The sequence below is a fragment of the Schistocerca serialis genome, chromosome 7 (genome assembly GCF_023864345.2).
Source record: "Schistocerca serialis cubense isolate TAMUIC-IGC-003099 chromosome 7, iqSchSeri2.2, whole genome shotgun sequence".
NCBI lineage: Eukaryota > Metazoa > Arthropoda > Insecta > Orthoptera > Acrididae > Schistocerca > Schistocerca serialis.
In genome coordinates, this window is record NC_064644.1 from 183774030 (window position 1) to 183789803 (window position 15774).

General features: G+C 44.6%; 1 protein-coding gene across 1 annotated transcript in view; it reads left to right on the forward strand.

The window, feature by feature from the left end:
* LOC126412959 (dipeptidase 1-like) overlaps positions 1–15271 on the forward strand; it is a 162443-nt gene extending 147172 nt beyond the window's left edge. The window contains exons 11-13 of the mRNA XM_050082850.1: positions 5102–5240; positions 14899–15003; positions 15221–15271. Of these exons, the coding sequence (XP_049938807.1) occupies positions 5102–5240; positions 14899–15003; positions 15221–15271 (295 nt within the window). The remainder of the gene's footprint in view (positions 1–5101; positions 5241–14898; positions 15004–15220) is intronic.
* The last annotated feature ends 503 nt before the right edge of the window (positions 15272–15774 follow it).

Sequence of the window (15774 nt, forward strand, 5' to 3'; positions counted from 1 at the left end):
CTAGCTACTACTCAGTGGACTCTACAGGGCAAGCAGTAAATTCAAAACTTGTGGAGGAGAGGAGACATTGGAATACATACAGTAATTGGATTAATAGGATTTATCGTATGAGCACATCATATATTTACAGTAGAAATGGATGTTCATAAACGAGCATACTTCACATCAGCAACAATATTTATTGTTGTACTTACAGGAATTAAGCTATTCAGATGATTAGCCACATTATATGGAACTAAATTCAAGTTTAACCCGACAGTAAATGATTGAAGACGTTGGATACGTCATATTCTGAGCTGAAAAGAAAAGGAAAGGAAGAAGATTTTATTGGAGATATCATACTCTGAGCTGAAGAGGAAAGGAAAGGAAGGTGCCGGATTCCCATTTGGTGTAATGAATGGCAGCTCTCTTTAGAACTAGTTAAATGTCGGTATCATAGAGAAGAAAACTGACAGCGTCTGATTACAAAGCTAGTGGTGAACATGTACTTAGGGCACACATAACAAATAATACTAAATAGGACGATCAAGTAAAATCAGTATTAGGAAAGGTGAATGGAAGAGATAGGTATGTTGCAAGGGTTCTGGGAAGGCGCACTGAATCTGTAAAGGAAATCACGCGCAAGACACTGCTGCGACCATTCTATTTTATGACTCTTTAGAGTTCTTATCGAGTAGCCATGACAAAAGACATAAAAAAATTCTGAAACGCGTTGCTGGGATCGTAACGGGTTGATACAGCGCAAGCGAGAGTGTAACAGAAATGATCGGTAAAGTTAGATCGTAGCCGTTAGAAAAAAGGCAACTTAATTCTCGAAACGCTATTGTACAGATTTAGAGAACCTGTATCCGAAGAATGAAGACTGTAGATCGTGGTCCAGGGGTAGCATCGAAATATCCTACGTCCCGAGTTGGAACCTAGCTATTGCTAAAATTTTGAGTAAAAGAAATATCAGGAATGGCGGACGAAGACTTCCGAAACAAATCAGCCTCGTTTTGCCGCCGTTGTTGTCGTAGAGTGTCAAGATGCGGAGTTTGAGGGCAGTCTGTGGCACTTGGAATGGGAAACTGTCCTTAAAGGATTGATGAATCAGTACTGATCAACGTATGACGGTGTAGAAGACAATGGAAAACACTGCATTAAAGACACAATATGTGCATCCGCGGGACTTGTGGCCTGTAACTGAGAAAGTTTCATGATCTCTCCATTGACAAAATATTCCGGATTAGTGACACTTTGGGATCCCCGGAGGCGGACTGCCAAGGGGAAGGTGAACAAGAGAAAAAGATGGAATAAACAACGACGGGGTAACATTCTATGAGTCAGAACGTGGAATGTCGGAAATTTGAACGTGAGAGGGAATGTAAAAACATCTAAAACACGAAATTCAAAGGCTCAGAATTGATATATTGCGAGTCAGTGAAGTGAAACGAAAGAATATGAGGATTTCTCGTCAGACGAATATAGGGTAATATGAACGGCAGCAGGAAATTGTGTGCTGGGAGTAGGATCTGGTACGAATGGAAAGGTTGGGCGAAGAGTGAGTTAAGACCGCACTGACTGGAACCGCACTGCAGCAGAGTGGAGCGGTACGGCACGGCCTAACACTGTTTGTATGAAATCGTTGGAGACACAAACACAACGCACTACGTGGCAGCGCAGCTATGCGGACCAGCACTGCCAGCAAAGTTAACCAACTGGCCGACTGTGATAAACCACGCTGCGTCACGTAGTTCCGTTGTCGCCTGGTGTGGTATAGCAAGGGTCCAGATATTGCACGTCATTCAAATCGCAGCTATTTTGACCTCCGAAACGAAAGTTTGTTTACCAAAATGGCGTTAGATGACGAAAAGTCAATTGTATGTATAAGTGGATATCCAGAGTTATACGACCTTCGAAATGAACATTATATGAATGGTACCAGAATCAACAACATTTCGAAAGAAATTCCAAGGAAACTGGAGTAAACGTACGAACACATAGAAATGATTTTTATCTTATTTTGTGAAACGGAGGATTCGGTGTTTGTTTTATGACTACATGCTTATTATTACATTTTTCATCACTTATTTTTCTTCGGCGGTATCCCCTCTTCACCATGTCATTTTGCCAGAGAAAACTATCTTACGGGGAATTGAAATAATCTTTGAATCTTTCCCGTACCTGGATAGCATTATTTACGAAATTGCATCCTGTACGAAGAAGGCCTCGTGATTATATCTTCTCAGTCTTTTCATTCTCAAATAACACGGTATCCTGTCTGAGAAAAGTGGCAAGAATCACGTTCTCTACCTGCTCAGATTTGAGACAGATCTTGCCACAATAAATGCTAGATATTTGCCAGAAAATTCCAAAATTGTTTTCTGAAGCTTTCCAGAGTATTTTTATGTCTGTAACCGTCTAGTTTTTTCGATTGGTCATCAAATAGGTCTTTAACGGAAAATCTTCGTCTCCAACAGTCACGTGAGGCAGTCGAGCTCCCGTGCCTGGTAATTCCTTTAATCCTGTTTTATTCAAAGTATTTGTTTCCAATTTTGTTGCTAAATTTGACCGTAAAAAGATCGGCGTATCGCTATCCTTTCCGAAGCTACTAACGTTGACATACATACACCTATAGCCTTCTTCCTTACATAACAAAGAAATTATATTACATCCATGTCATTTTCGTCCATTTTGCTCCGACACTGCCGAACGACTTACATACAAAATTTTATCGCGTCGTTGCAGATAAAACACGGTGTACAAATTGCACCCGCTCCGTGCCGCACTGCTACGCAGTTCATTTCCCATAATCGCGGTCTTGCTTTTACTGTGACCGGTTCAGTGACTGGAGTGTTCTCGTCACATACGACAGCCAATCAACGGCGACAATAGTTCACGTATACATGCCGACTTCTCAATCAGAAAATGAGGAGACAGAGAAAGTACACTTCAGAATACTGAACGGATAATTCAGTATGTAAATGGAGCTGAAATACTAAAAATCGAGGAGGATCGAGAAGCGGTTGTAAGGGTGTAGTAGAGGAAAGAATTATTGAAGAATATGAAATTGGTAGTATGAATTTCAACTAGTATTAGCGAATGCATTGTTTAACAATGCCAAGAGAACGTGGTATATTGGCAAAGGCTCGGAGGCATGGAAACATTTCAGCTTTATTACGTGACGGTCAGGCAAAGATTTCCCAATCAGATAGTGGATTTTAAGACGTACTCTTTTAAAGTGTAGCCAGGAACAGATATAGACTCAGACCACAATTTACTAAACGTGAAGAGTAGACTGGAGATCAAAAGAAACGTCGTGAAGACTCAGTGAGGAACAAAGTGGCAAACTGAAATACTGTGGGATGATGAGATGCGTTTGAAATTCGCTAAAGATGTGGATACTCCGATAAGGAATACAACAGGAAACAGTTCACTTGAAGAAGAGTGGACAACTATAAAAAAAATTCACGGATGTTCCAAAGAGAAACATAGGTACAAAGAAGGTAATCGCGAAGAAACCTCGTGCAACACAAGTGCTCCAATGGATCGATGAAAGAAGGAAGTACAAGCCGTCTGGAGTGGCCGAGCGGTTCTAGGCGCTTCAGTCTGGAACCGCGCGACCGCTACGGTCGCAGGTTCGAATCCTGCCTCGGGCATAGATGTGCGTGATGTCCTTAGGTTAGTTAGGTTTAAGTAGTTCTAAGTTCTAGGGGACTGATGACCTCAGCTGTTAAGTCCCATAGTGCTCAGAGCCAAAGAAGGAAGTACAAAAATCAACGAAATAAATAGGAAGTTCGCGGCAGCAAAGGCTACAAGGCTGCAGGAAAAATGTGAAGAAACCGGAAAAGAAGTTATCGTAGGAAGGACTGAACAAACAGAAAAGTTAAAACAGGCTCGTAGAACATGCACCTTTGTTTAAAAATTCGATGCGGCTTTTCGCGGATGATGCTGTAGTATACAGAGAAGTTGCAGCATTAGAAAATTGCAGCGAAATGCAGGAAGGTCTGCAGCGGAAAGGCACTTGGTGCAGGGAGTGGCAACTGACCGTTAACATAGACAAATGTAATGTACTGCGAATACATAGAAAGAAGGATCCTTTATTGTATGATTATATGATAGCGGAACAAGCACTGGTAGCAGTTACTTCTGATAAAATATCTGGGAGTATGCGTACGGAACGATTTGAAGTGGAATGATCATGTAAAATTAATTGTTGGTAAGGCGGGTGCCAGGATGAGATTAATTGGGAGACTCCTTAGAAAATGTAGTCCATCAACAAAGCAGGGGGCTTACAAAACACTCGTTGGACCCTTTGCTTGAGTATTCCTCATCAGTATTCCTCATCAGGTCGTGTTGACAGAGGAGGTAAAGAAGATCCAAAGAAGAGCGGCGCGTTTCGTCACAGGGTTATTTGGTAAGCGTGCTAGCGTTACGGAGATGTTTAGCAAACTCGAGTGGCAGACTCCGCAAGAGAGCCGCTCTGCATCACGTTGTAGCTTGCTGTACAGGTTTGGAGAGGGTGCGTTTCTGGATGAGGTATCGAATATATTGCTTCCCCCCTACTTACACTTCCCGAGGTGATCACGAATGTAAAATTAGAGAGATTAGAGCGCGCACGGAGGCTTTCCGGCAGTCGTTCTTCCCGCGAACCATACGCGACTGGAACAGGAAAGGGTAGGTAATGACATTGGCACGTAAAGTGCCCTTCACCACTCACCGTTGGGTGGCTTGCGGAGTATAAATATAGATGTGGATGTAGATCCACTTGGAGTAGAACTCAGGCCCCCCCACACAGCGAGCCCAAGCATGTACCACAGAACTACGCTGCTAGTCGAAAAAATATCTTCTTTATTTTGGCGTGTATTTAATATGGTGGAAAAACTTCAAAGTCGATTTTATCGATAGTTAGAGTTGCATAGAAATGATCTGGGAGAGGTATATTTGGGTTATGAACTTCACTTACCATAAATATAAAAAATTAAGAAAAATATGGTTACCAAGTGGTCCCCTCGTCAGACCATTTTCAGCGACTACTTCATAGTTGTCTAGTTTCTATTCATTTGCACAAACTTATTGCATCGTTCATAGCATTTTGTGTTTAGCAGGACTGGTGTTGCAGCACGCCGCTGGGCCTGGAGGACGTGTCGCGGTACCCTCACCTGCTGGCGGAGCTGATGGCCCGTGGCGGCTGGACGGAGGAGGACCTGCGGAAGCTCGCCGGCCTCAACCTGGTCCGCGTGCTGCGCGAGGTCGAGAGGGTCAGTTGAGGGACCGTCTGTCTGAGTGACTGCAGTTGCGATGATCTGCGCTTTGCTCTAGGCCAGGGATGACCACCAACCTAAAGTTTGGGAGCCGCAGACTATTTGAAAATTGATTTGAAAGTACCCGTGTTAGTTATACTGGGTGGTCAGGAGGAACGTGAAAGGCTAGTAAGTGTGCTGCAGGGTACGTTGGGTAGAGAAATAATTGTTAAGGAGAAGAATTCGATAAGTTGCGCCGTTTCCGAGCTACTTAGCATTGAAGTTAGCCAATCGGGCCGTTGCGCTCGCACATTCATGCAACCCGGCAGAGAAGGTGTAGCCAAACGCGTTGTTAGTTTGGTTTTCTACATCCGAACAAGGGAGCGATACAAAAATTAGACATGGGCAGTAGTAAAAATCGAATCGGAGCCAAAGGTTGAGCAGTCACGTACGCTATCATCTACGCTGCGAGAACAACCAACACAAATTGTATCTGGCACGCCGCGTGAATTTGCGTGCGCAACGGATGTAATGAATAAATGCTAATTAACTAGGAAACGACGCTGCGTTCGAACGTTTTACTCAACCATTATTTCGCAGAACAACCTACCCTGCAATAGCCTTACAAGCAATGCAGACTTCTTCTGACCACACTGTCACTATTCGCATTAATGAACAGATGCTGTGGTTTCGTTAATGAAGAAATACTATTTTCTTAACTAACATCACTTCATTATAGATCAGGAAATCAAAAGTTAGTTTTGGATATAATTTTGCTATTTATCAATTTTACTGTGAGCTGGTTGAAATCTGGCTGACATGCAAATGTTCACTTAAATGTCCATTGCATAGTGAAGTTCGATATATATATATATATATATATATATATATATATATATATATATATATATATATATATGGCGAAGAAAAATTGTCCCTGGATACTGATGACAATAGGAACCAAAATTACTAATGCTGTTTAGGTCGACGACGCACAATTTTTAAATTACAGAAACTTGGGCGCCACGCACGCCGATTAGCCGCGGGATTGCCCTGTTGCCGGACGCTCTGGACAACGTATGACAGCGAATGCTTTGCCTGGCGGAGACGGCGATGTATCCAAGGCGGCCCGCACGCTCTCTACTCTGGTTGCCTGGGGGCGAATCCGCTGGGGTCCCGACACATCAACTGTAGGTTCATGATAAGATGTAAACGGAAAAAACCCATCAATAGCTGTTAGTTCGCGTACAGAAAATCTTTTACAAATTGTGTCGGCCCTGAAAATAGCCTTTCTTGTACTCAGGCATTGTTTACTTAAAGCAGGCGCTCGAACTGCGGTCCATTAATTCCTCTTCGTTTGTACGTGGTTCGCATCCAGGTGGGTGAACTAGAACCTTCAAGAATCCCCACAGGCAAAATTTCGGTGGCGTCCCATGATGCTGCAACCCCATGCATAGCCGTATGTCCAGGGGAAATCTCCCAATAGGGAGGGTGTGTTTCTTGCAAAAAGTGAATTTGGCTCGATAAGTCGAGGAGGTAGACGTACCTGCCTAATCAGATGGTTACCCACAATACCTACCCAAATGTTGAGCGAAAATCGTTCCTGGTGCCCGTGGACGTACGTGACGTGAGGATTTACCCTTGCCCAGTAATGAACGCTTCGAGTGTTGTAAACGCCATCGCGATGGTAAGTGCACTCGTCGGTAAACAACACAATGGCGAGGAAGTCGGAGTCTCGTGCAACACCTCGCAGAAACCACCGGCAAAACCCTAGCCTGCGTTCATAGTCCACCACAGGATTTAGGTCTTGGACAGGGTGGAAACTACATGGATGTTGGCCATCATCCGTCAAAACCTCCCAGACTAACTTATGACTGACCCCCATGTCGTGTCCAACCACTCGAGTACTTGTCGTAGGTACTTCCTCGAAGCGCTCGAGAACAGTTTCTTCAAATACAGCATCCCGTCGTGTTCGAGGTATTCCAGCATCACCATGATATCCCCCTAACGAGCCTGTTTCGCCAAGTCACCGATGAACTGGTGTAAATATTTGCGTGCCCGGGTGGTGTGTTGTTGGATATCGTTCCTCATACTGCCATCGAGGTTCAAGCGCATTACCTTCGCCTAGTCCGTAAACAAAAGACGTGCCTCGTTGTCCTTCAAACGAATACTGTGCCGCCATGCTTACTGTAAATCGCAGGTGTCGTGTGTGTGCTCCGAAGCGAAGCTTACGTGTGAATGCCTGTGGCGTGAGGTGGAGACAAACAGCAAGACCTGTTCAACACGTGCGCGTACCACATTGGGCCAGTGACGGGGCGAGGGACGATTGTATGAGCGAACGGACAATCATAGCGCTGTCCGTCAACTGACGAACTGCAACAGGGCAATCCCACGGCCAATCGGAGCACGTGCGCCAAGTTTCTTAGTTTAAAAATGGTGCGTTGTCCACCTACACAACATTAGTGATTTTGTTCCTACTGGCATCACCTATACAGGGTTTCTCTCCATCCTGTACATCCTTTTCGAACATTCTTTCAAAATTGAGTAGTTCAGACCAAGTTTCATTTCAAGTATAAGAGGTGATCAAAAACTTTCTCTGCGAACGCCGTAGAGTCCGGAATAAAGATGCTAATGAAGCAAAATCGCAGTTAATGCTGAGGAAATCATCCCAGCGGCGCATGTGGTTGAAGACGCCCGTTTGATGAAACACTATGTCTTGGTGCATGAAAAAGTCCGTAAGTGCGTGCTGCACATCCTTGTCCAAGGGTAATCGTCGATCGACCCTCCAAGGCCTTTTTAAGAGTCTGGAGGCATGGCATTAGCACGGGGGTGGAGGGTGATCTCGATTATATGGAGGGTGCTCGAGTCTCGCAGTTGAGGCTGGCCTCTCAGATCGACGCCATCTTATGTCTACTAATTGTGACCAGCAAGGAATTTGGCGCACCATTCTACGACGGTGGCTTACGGCAGACATGCTGACTCATACACATTCTTCTTTCTTCGATGGATGTCTGGCGAAGTTTGTCCTTCAGCAGCCAAGGAGGAATAACAGTACGTTTGTCCTGTCTGGACGCGTAGTTCAGATTTCCGCATTTGCTACACGCATTTCGGAAAGACACGAATGCCATACTAATCCCTTGCTACGTGCCGTTGCTTAAATACACACATTGGAGTCACGCTACGGTACATATACGGTGCAGCAACGGCCTCAAAAGAAAACTTTCTCATCGCCCGTTATAGTTCAGTTCTTCGTCCTTCTGCACTTGCTTCAGTTCACTCCGTAGCTCCTACAGCTGGCCTGAGTGGCCGAGCTGTTGTAGGCGCTACATACTGGAACCGTGCGACCGCTACGGTCGCAGGTTCGAATCCTCCCTCTGGCATGGATGTGTGTGATGTCCTTAGGTTAGTTAGGTTTAAGTAGTTCTAAGTTCTAGGGGACTGATGACCTCAGATGTTAAGTCCCATAGTGCTCAGAGACATTTGAACCATTTGAAGTTCCTAAAGCTGCTACATCCTCTACTAACTGGCAGTGAAACGGGACTTTTGCCATGAAAGGAGTTAAAATAGCTTTACTTCCGCCATTATCCCATCTTCTGCCTTTAAATCTTCTGTGAAGTTGGGAAGGTAGGAGCTCTGATTAAGGGCCGTGTGCGTGCTCGGATTGTTCAGTTGCTCTAAGTTTCGAGTGCCGGTCCGACACATAGTTCTAATCTGCCAGGAAGTTACAATTCAGCGCACATCCTGCCCCAGAATAACAATTTATTCTGGAAGGTACATGACTAGCAAATATTTGAGACACAAAATACTAGAAATTCGGAAAACCAGAAAGTTTCTTATTTCAAGAGACCGACCTAAAAATAGCTATGACATATTTGTAGGTAAGGCACACCGCCTTATAGAAACACAATGTCCATCTTAGAGCTTCTTCTTATTTAATCGTATTGTCACGTCACCTCCAGTATCAAGTCAAATCTGAAAGTAAGGTGGTCAATGAAATACAACACTTCGCAATAAAGGCACTTTCATTTCAAACACCAATGTGCAGGAAGAACAGTAATGAACTCCCGACGAATGCTTGTTTGTATAGAAATATCGTATATTCCAAGATATGCAAACATTACAAACATGATAAAACTTCCTGGCAGATTAAAACTGTGTGCCCGACGGAGACTCGATCTCGGGACCTTTGCCTTTCGCGGACAAGTGCTCTACCATCTGAGCTACCGAAGCACGACTCTCGCCCGGTCCTCACAGCTCTACTTCTGCCAGTATCTCGTCTCCTACCTTCCAAACTTTACAGAAGCTCTCCTGCGAACCTATCAGGAGTGCTAGTACTGCAAGGCTCGCAGGAGAGCTTCTGTAAAGTTTGGAAGGTAGGGGACGAGATACTGGCAGACGTAGAGCTGTGAGGACCAGGCGAGAGTCGTGCTTCGGTCGCTCAGATGGTAGAGCACTTGCCAGCGAAAGGCAAAGGTCCCGAGTTAGTCTCGGTCGGGCACACAGTTTTAATCTGCCAGGAAGTTTCATCAGCGCACACTCCGCTGCAGAGTGAAAATCTCATTCTACAAACATGTTGTTGTGGTCATCACTCCAGAGACTGGTTTGATGCAGCTACTCATACAGCTCTATCCTGTGCAAGCCTCTTCACCTCCGAATAATTACTACCTACATCCTTCTTAATCTGCTTAGCGTATTCATCTCTTGGTCTCCCTCTACGATTTTTACCCTCCACGCTTCCCTCCAGTACTATATTGGTGATCCCTTGATGCCTCAGAACGTGTCCTACTAACTGATCCCTTCTTCTAGTAAAGCTGTGCCACAAGTTCCTTTTCTCCCCAATTCTATTCAGTACCTCCACAATAGTCATTCGATCTACCCATATAATCTTCAGCAATCTTCTGTAGCACCATTTCGAAAGCTCCTATTCTCTTCTTATCGTCCATGTTCACATCCACACATGGCTGCACTCCATACAAGTACTTTCAGGAAAAACTTTCTGACACTTAAATCTAGACTTGATGTTAACAAATTTCTCTTCTTCAGAAACGCTTTCCTTGCCATAGCCAGTCTACGTTTTAAATCCTCTCTATTTCGACCATCATCAGTTATTTTGTTCCCCAAAAAGCAAAACTCATTTACTACTTTAAGTGTCTCATTTCTCAATCTAATACCTCTCAGCATCACCTAATTTAATTCGACTACATTCCATTATTTTCATTTTGCTCTTATATCCTCCTTTCAAGACACTGCCCATTTTCCGTTTAGCTGTTCCTCCAGGTCCTTTGCTGTCTCTGACAGAATTACACAGTCGTCGGCAAACCTCAAAGTTTTTATTTCTTCTTCATGGGTTTTAATTCCTACTCCAAATTATTCTTTTGTTTCCTTTACTGCTTGCTCAATATATAGATTGAACAACATCGGAGATGTCTGACTGACTCGCTTCTCAACCGCTACTTCCCTTTCATGCTTCTCGACTCTTAAACTGCCATCAGGTTTCAGTCCAAATTGTAAATTGCCTTTCGCTCCCGATGTTTTATCCCTGCCTCCTTCAGAATTTTAAAGAGAGTATTCCAGTCAACACTGACAAAAGCTTTCTCTAAGTCTACAAATGCTAGAAACGTAGGTTTGCGTTTCCTTAACCTATCTTCTAGGATACATCCTAGGACCAATATTACCGTGCGTGTTCCAACATTTCCAAGAAATCCAAACTGATCTTCCCCGAGGTCGGCTTCTACCAGTTTTTCCATTCGTCTGTAAGGAATTCGTCTCAGTATTTTGCAACCGTGACTTATTAAACTGATAGTTCGGTAATTTTCACTCCTGACAACACCTCCTTTCTTCGGGATTGGAGTTACTACCTTCTTCTTTAAGTCTGAGGGTATTTCCCCTGTCTCATACATCTTGCTCACCAGATGGAGAAGTTTTGTAAGGGCTGGATCTCCCAACGCTATCAGTAGTTCTAATGGAATGTTGTCTACTCACGGGGCCTTGTCTCGACTTATGTCTTTCAGTGCTCTGTCAAATTCTTCTCGCAGTATTGTATCTCCTATTTCATCTTCATCTACGTTCTCTTCCATTTCTATAAAATTGCCCTTTAGTACATCGCCCTTGTATAGACCGTCTACATAATAGTTCCATCGTTCTGCTTCCCCTTCTTTGCTTAGGACGGGTTTTCCATCTGAGCTCCTGATATTCATACAGGTGGTTCTCTTTTCTCCATAAGTCTGTTTAATTTTCCTGTATGCAATATCTTTCTTATCCCTAGTAATACATGCTTCTACAGCCTTACATTTGTCATCTAGCCATCCCTGCTTAGCCATTTTACCCTTCCTGTCGATTTTATCTTTGAGACGTTTGTATTCCTTTTCACCTCCTTCAATTAATGCATTTTTATATTTTCTCTTTTCATCAATTAACTTCAATATCTCTTCTGTTACCCAAGCATATATACTAGCTCACGTCTCTTTAGCTGCTTGATCCTCTGCTGCCTTCACTACATCATCTGTCAACGCAACCCATATTTCTTCTGCTGTATTTCTTTCCCCTGTTGTTGTCAATCGTTCCACAACGCTATCTCTGAAGCTCTCTACAACCTCTGGTCTTTTAGTTTATCCAGGTCCCATCTCCTTAAATTTCTACTTTAGTGCAGCTTTTTCAGTTTTGATCTACGGTTCATAACCAATTAATTGTGGTCCACATCTGCCCCTGGAAATGTCTTACAACTCTTACCATTTAAAATCTGGTTACTAAATCTCTGTCTTACCATTATATAATCTATCTGAAACCCTGCAGTGTCTCCAGGCCTCTTCCATGTATACAACCTTCTTCCATTATTCTTAAACCAAGTGTTAGTTAGCTATGAGTAAGTTATGCTCTGATTCCGTATTCACCTACTACTTTTCCTTCTCTTCCTTTTATTACAGTCGAATTCCAGTCCCCCATGACTATTAAATTTTCGTCTCCCTGAACCATCTGAGTAATTTCTTCAGTCTCTTCATCAACTGCGGAGCTAGTTGGCATATAAACTTGTACTACTGCGGTAGGCGTGGGCTTCTTGTCTGGCTACAATAATGTGTTCCTTATGCTGTTCGTAACAGCTTATCGTTGTTCCTATTTTATTCACCATGAAACATACTCCGGCATTCTAGTTATATGATTTTGTATTTATAACCCTGTATTCACCTGACCAGAAGCCTTGTTCCTCCTACCACCGAAAATCATTAATTCCCACTATATCTAACTTTAACCTATCCATTTCCCTTTTTAAATTTTATAACCTACAAGCCCGATTAAAGGGTCCGACATTCCACGCTCCAATCCGTAGAACGCCAGTTTGATTTCTCCTCATAACGACGTCCTCCTGAGTAGTCCCCGCACGGAGATCCGAATGGGGGACTATTTTACCTGTGGAATATTTTACCCAAGAGGACGCCATCATCATTTAACCATACAGTAAAGCTGCATGCCCTCGGGAAAAATTACGGCTGTAGTTTCCCTTTGCTTTCAGCATTCGCAGTACCAGCACATCAAAGCTACTTTGGTTGATGTTACAAGGTCAGATGAGGCAATCATCCGGACTGCTGCCCCTACAACTACTGAAATGGCTGCTGCCCTTCTTCAAGAACCACACGTTTGTCTGGCCTCTCAACAGATACCCCTTCGTTGTGGTTGCACCTACGGTACGGCTATCTGTATCGCTGAGGCACGCAAGTCTCTCCACCAACGGCAAGGTCCATGGGTCATGTGGGGAGATTACAAACATATGAAATTATAAATACTAAATAACTATTAGTTGTATCAGCTACCATAAATCACGGGGGTGAACGACGGCTGTAGATACATATATGGGCGAGTAGAAGTGCAACTGTTTAGCAACGAGGCATCCAGATGAACCAAGGACCTACCAACAGCGTCTCCTCAACAGCTTTTTAGCGAACAGTGTTCGTATGGCCATTGCAGCAGGCACCTCGTTCATGCACTCACGCTGATTGCTGTTTATTGGCGACGAATGTTTTAATTAGCTCACCATTATCGCAACAGCACGTACAGTGAGTGGCGGCAGGAGACCTTTTCAAATGAATCACATTATTTGCTCCAGATGGCCCTTGGCACGTACAGGCATGAAATATCTGAAAGCAAGAATCCTGCAACAATCATCAGAAGTGTCCAGGCTGTAAGGTATCCCTGGGTGATCTCGTCATTCTGGAAGACACAGTGGATCAATATAAGTATGCGTCTGTCCTTCGGTATCCTGGTTTCTCTTCGGCACTATGACATCTACCAGAAGGACAATGGAACGTGTAGTACAGCTCTCAGTGTAAGTGCGTGGTTGGAAGAGCATTCGTATGAGTTTACCATACTCCCCTGTCTACCAAAGAACTCGGATTTAAACCCAATCGAAAATCTGTGGGACCACCTAGTTCAGGCTGTTCCCGCCATGGATCCTCAACCAAGAAAGCTAGCCTAGCTGGCCACGGAGCTGGTGTTTGCATGGCATGGCATCCTTTTTGGATACCTTCCATAATCTCATTGTCTCCCTTCCTGCATGTCTCGCAGTGGGCCGCATTGCAAATGGTGCTAATTCATATTTTTGACAGGAAGTCAGCCGGCCGGGGTGGCCGAGCGGTTCTAGGCGCTACAGTCTGGAAGCGTGCGACCGCTACGGTCGCAGGTTCGAATCCTGCCTCTGGCATGGTTGTGTGTGATGTCCTTAGGTTAGTTAGGTTTAAGTAGTTCTACGTTCTAGGGGACTGATGACCTCAGAAGTTAAGTCCCATAGTGCTCAGAGCCATTTGAACCATTTTTGAACAGCAAGTCACAGTATTGTGACTGGGCAATGCAGCTTCTACCCTCAGCTATACCCTCTTGCATGTATTGCATAGGAACTCGCAAACACACACACACACACACACACACACGCACACACACACACACACACACACACACACACACACACACACCAAAAAGAATTTGCCACATGTGTGTATGTGTGTGTGTGTGTGTGTGTGTGTGTGTGTGTGTGTGTGTGTGGTGCTTTGCACAATACGGTGATGTACAAGTTACGTAAGTGCTGGATATATTTAGGAATATGCGAAAAATACAATCCTGCAACTTCGCAACAAAATCGCGCGGAATTTTCGACGGCAACAACACACCAAAAATACTTCGCCACAGTGGAATAATAAATATCGGATACGGACGATACTGTAAAGTGTATCTTGAAAATCATCTGAACAGCCGTCTGATGATGAACTTGCCAGTTCGAAACCGGTAACGGCGCTATTTACCTAAATAAATAGCAATATTAATAGTGGCTAGTTACTGTTTCCTTCTTTGTAAGAATTAACCTACATTAAATCCCCACTTCATCGCTACCTCGGAGATGCTGTGTCCCATCGCTCGTGCGCCGATTGTAACACCACATTCAAACTCACTTAAATCTTGATAACCTGCCATTGTAGCAGCAGTAACCGATCTAAGAACTGCGTCAGACACTTTTCTTATATAGGTACTGCTGACTCCAGGGCCGTCTCTGGCTGTTTAGATATCTCTGTATCTGAGTATGTAAGGCTATACCAGTTTCTTTGGCGCTCCAGTGTAAGAAGTACTTGCTTGCTCAGTAGCTCTATGTTGAGATCGACGGTTTCTGACCACTTTCTGTGTGATCCGCGCCCAGGTGCGGGACGAGCTGGCCGTCGCCGGTGAGCAGCCGGTGGAGGAGCGCATCCCGGCCGAGGACGTGCTGGGCCGCACCTACTGCCGCATGCCGGCCGCCTCTGCCGCCGGCTGCGAGCCGTCGAGGGGCGCCGCTGACGACACCGACGTCGACGCCGGAGCGTCGCTGTACGACTAGGCGCCACCCCGCCCCAGTGTCAGAATTCTCAAGCTTCCATTACCACCCCACCGACCGTCGTAACTTAACCACACAGCGGCGTTAGCCAAGATCGGCCTAGGAAGTCAACACACGACCTACTGTGTTATTTGTCTTTTTCATGCAGATGACAGACGAAATAACAGGAATTTACAAGCAACACTCACTGAGTACTTGAACTGCGTAGTATCTTCGTTACGAGTTTCTCGCGCAGTAATGCAACTTTTCTCGAATACAGTCTTCTTTCAAATATTCCGCCGAATAGAGCCGATTTTCACTTTAGAACGAAATTAGAATTGTATTAATACCGACAGCTGCTCACGAGTGTTGATATTCATCAACGGGGACAGGTGAAAACGTGTGCCCCGATCGGGACTCGAGCCCGGGATCTCCTGCTTACATGGTAGACGCTCTATCCATCTGAGCCACCGAGGACACAGAGGATAGTGCGACTGCAGGGACTATCTCGCACACGCCTCCAGCGAGACCCACATTCTCACCTTGTATTCCACCCACTTCATTTGTAGTGTCCCACCCCAGTACACTCATTACTCGTGGAAGACATTCTTATCAAGTCCCGTAAGAGTTTGGGGAATATGTGTGCATCCGCACAGAAGAAGGAGGTCAAGGCCGGTATTGCCAGAACTATATGCTTATACGGATATGGTGTCCTCGTCCTAA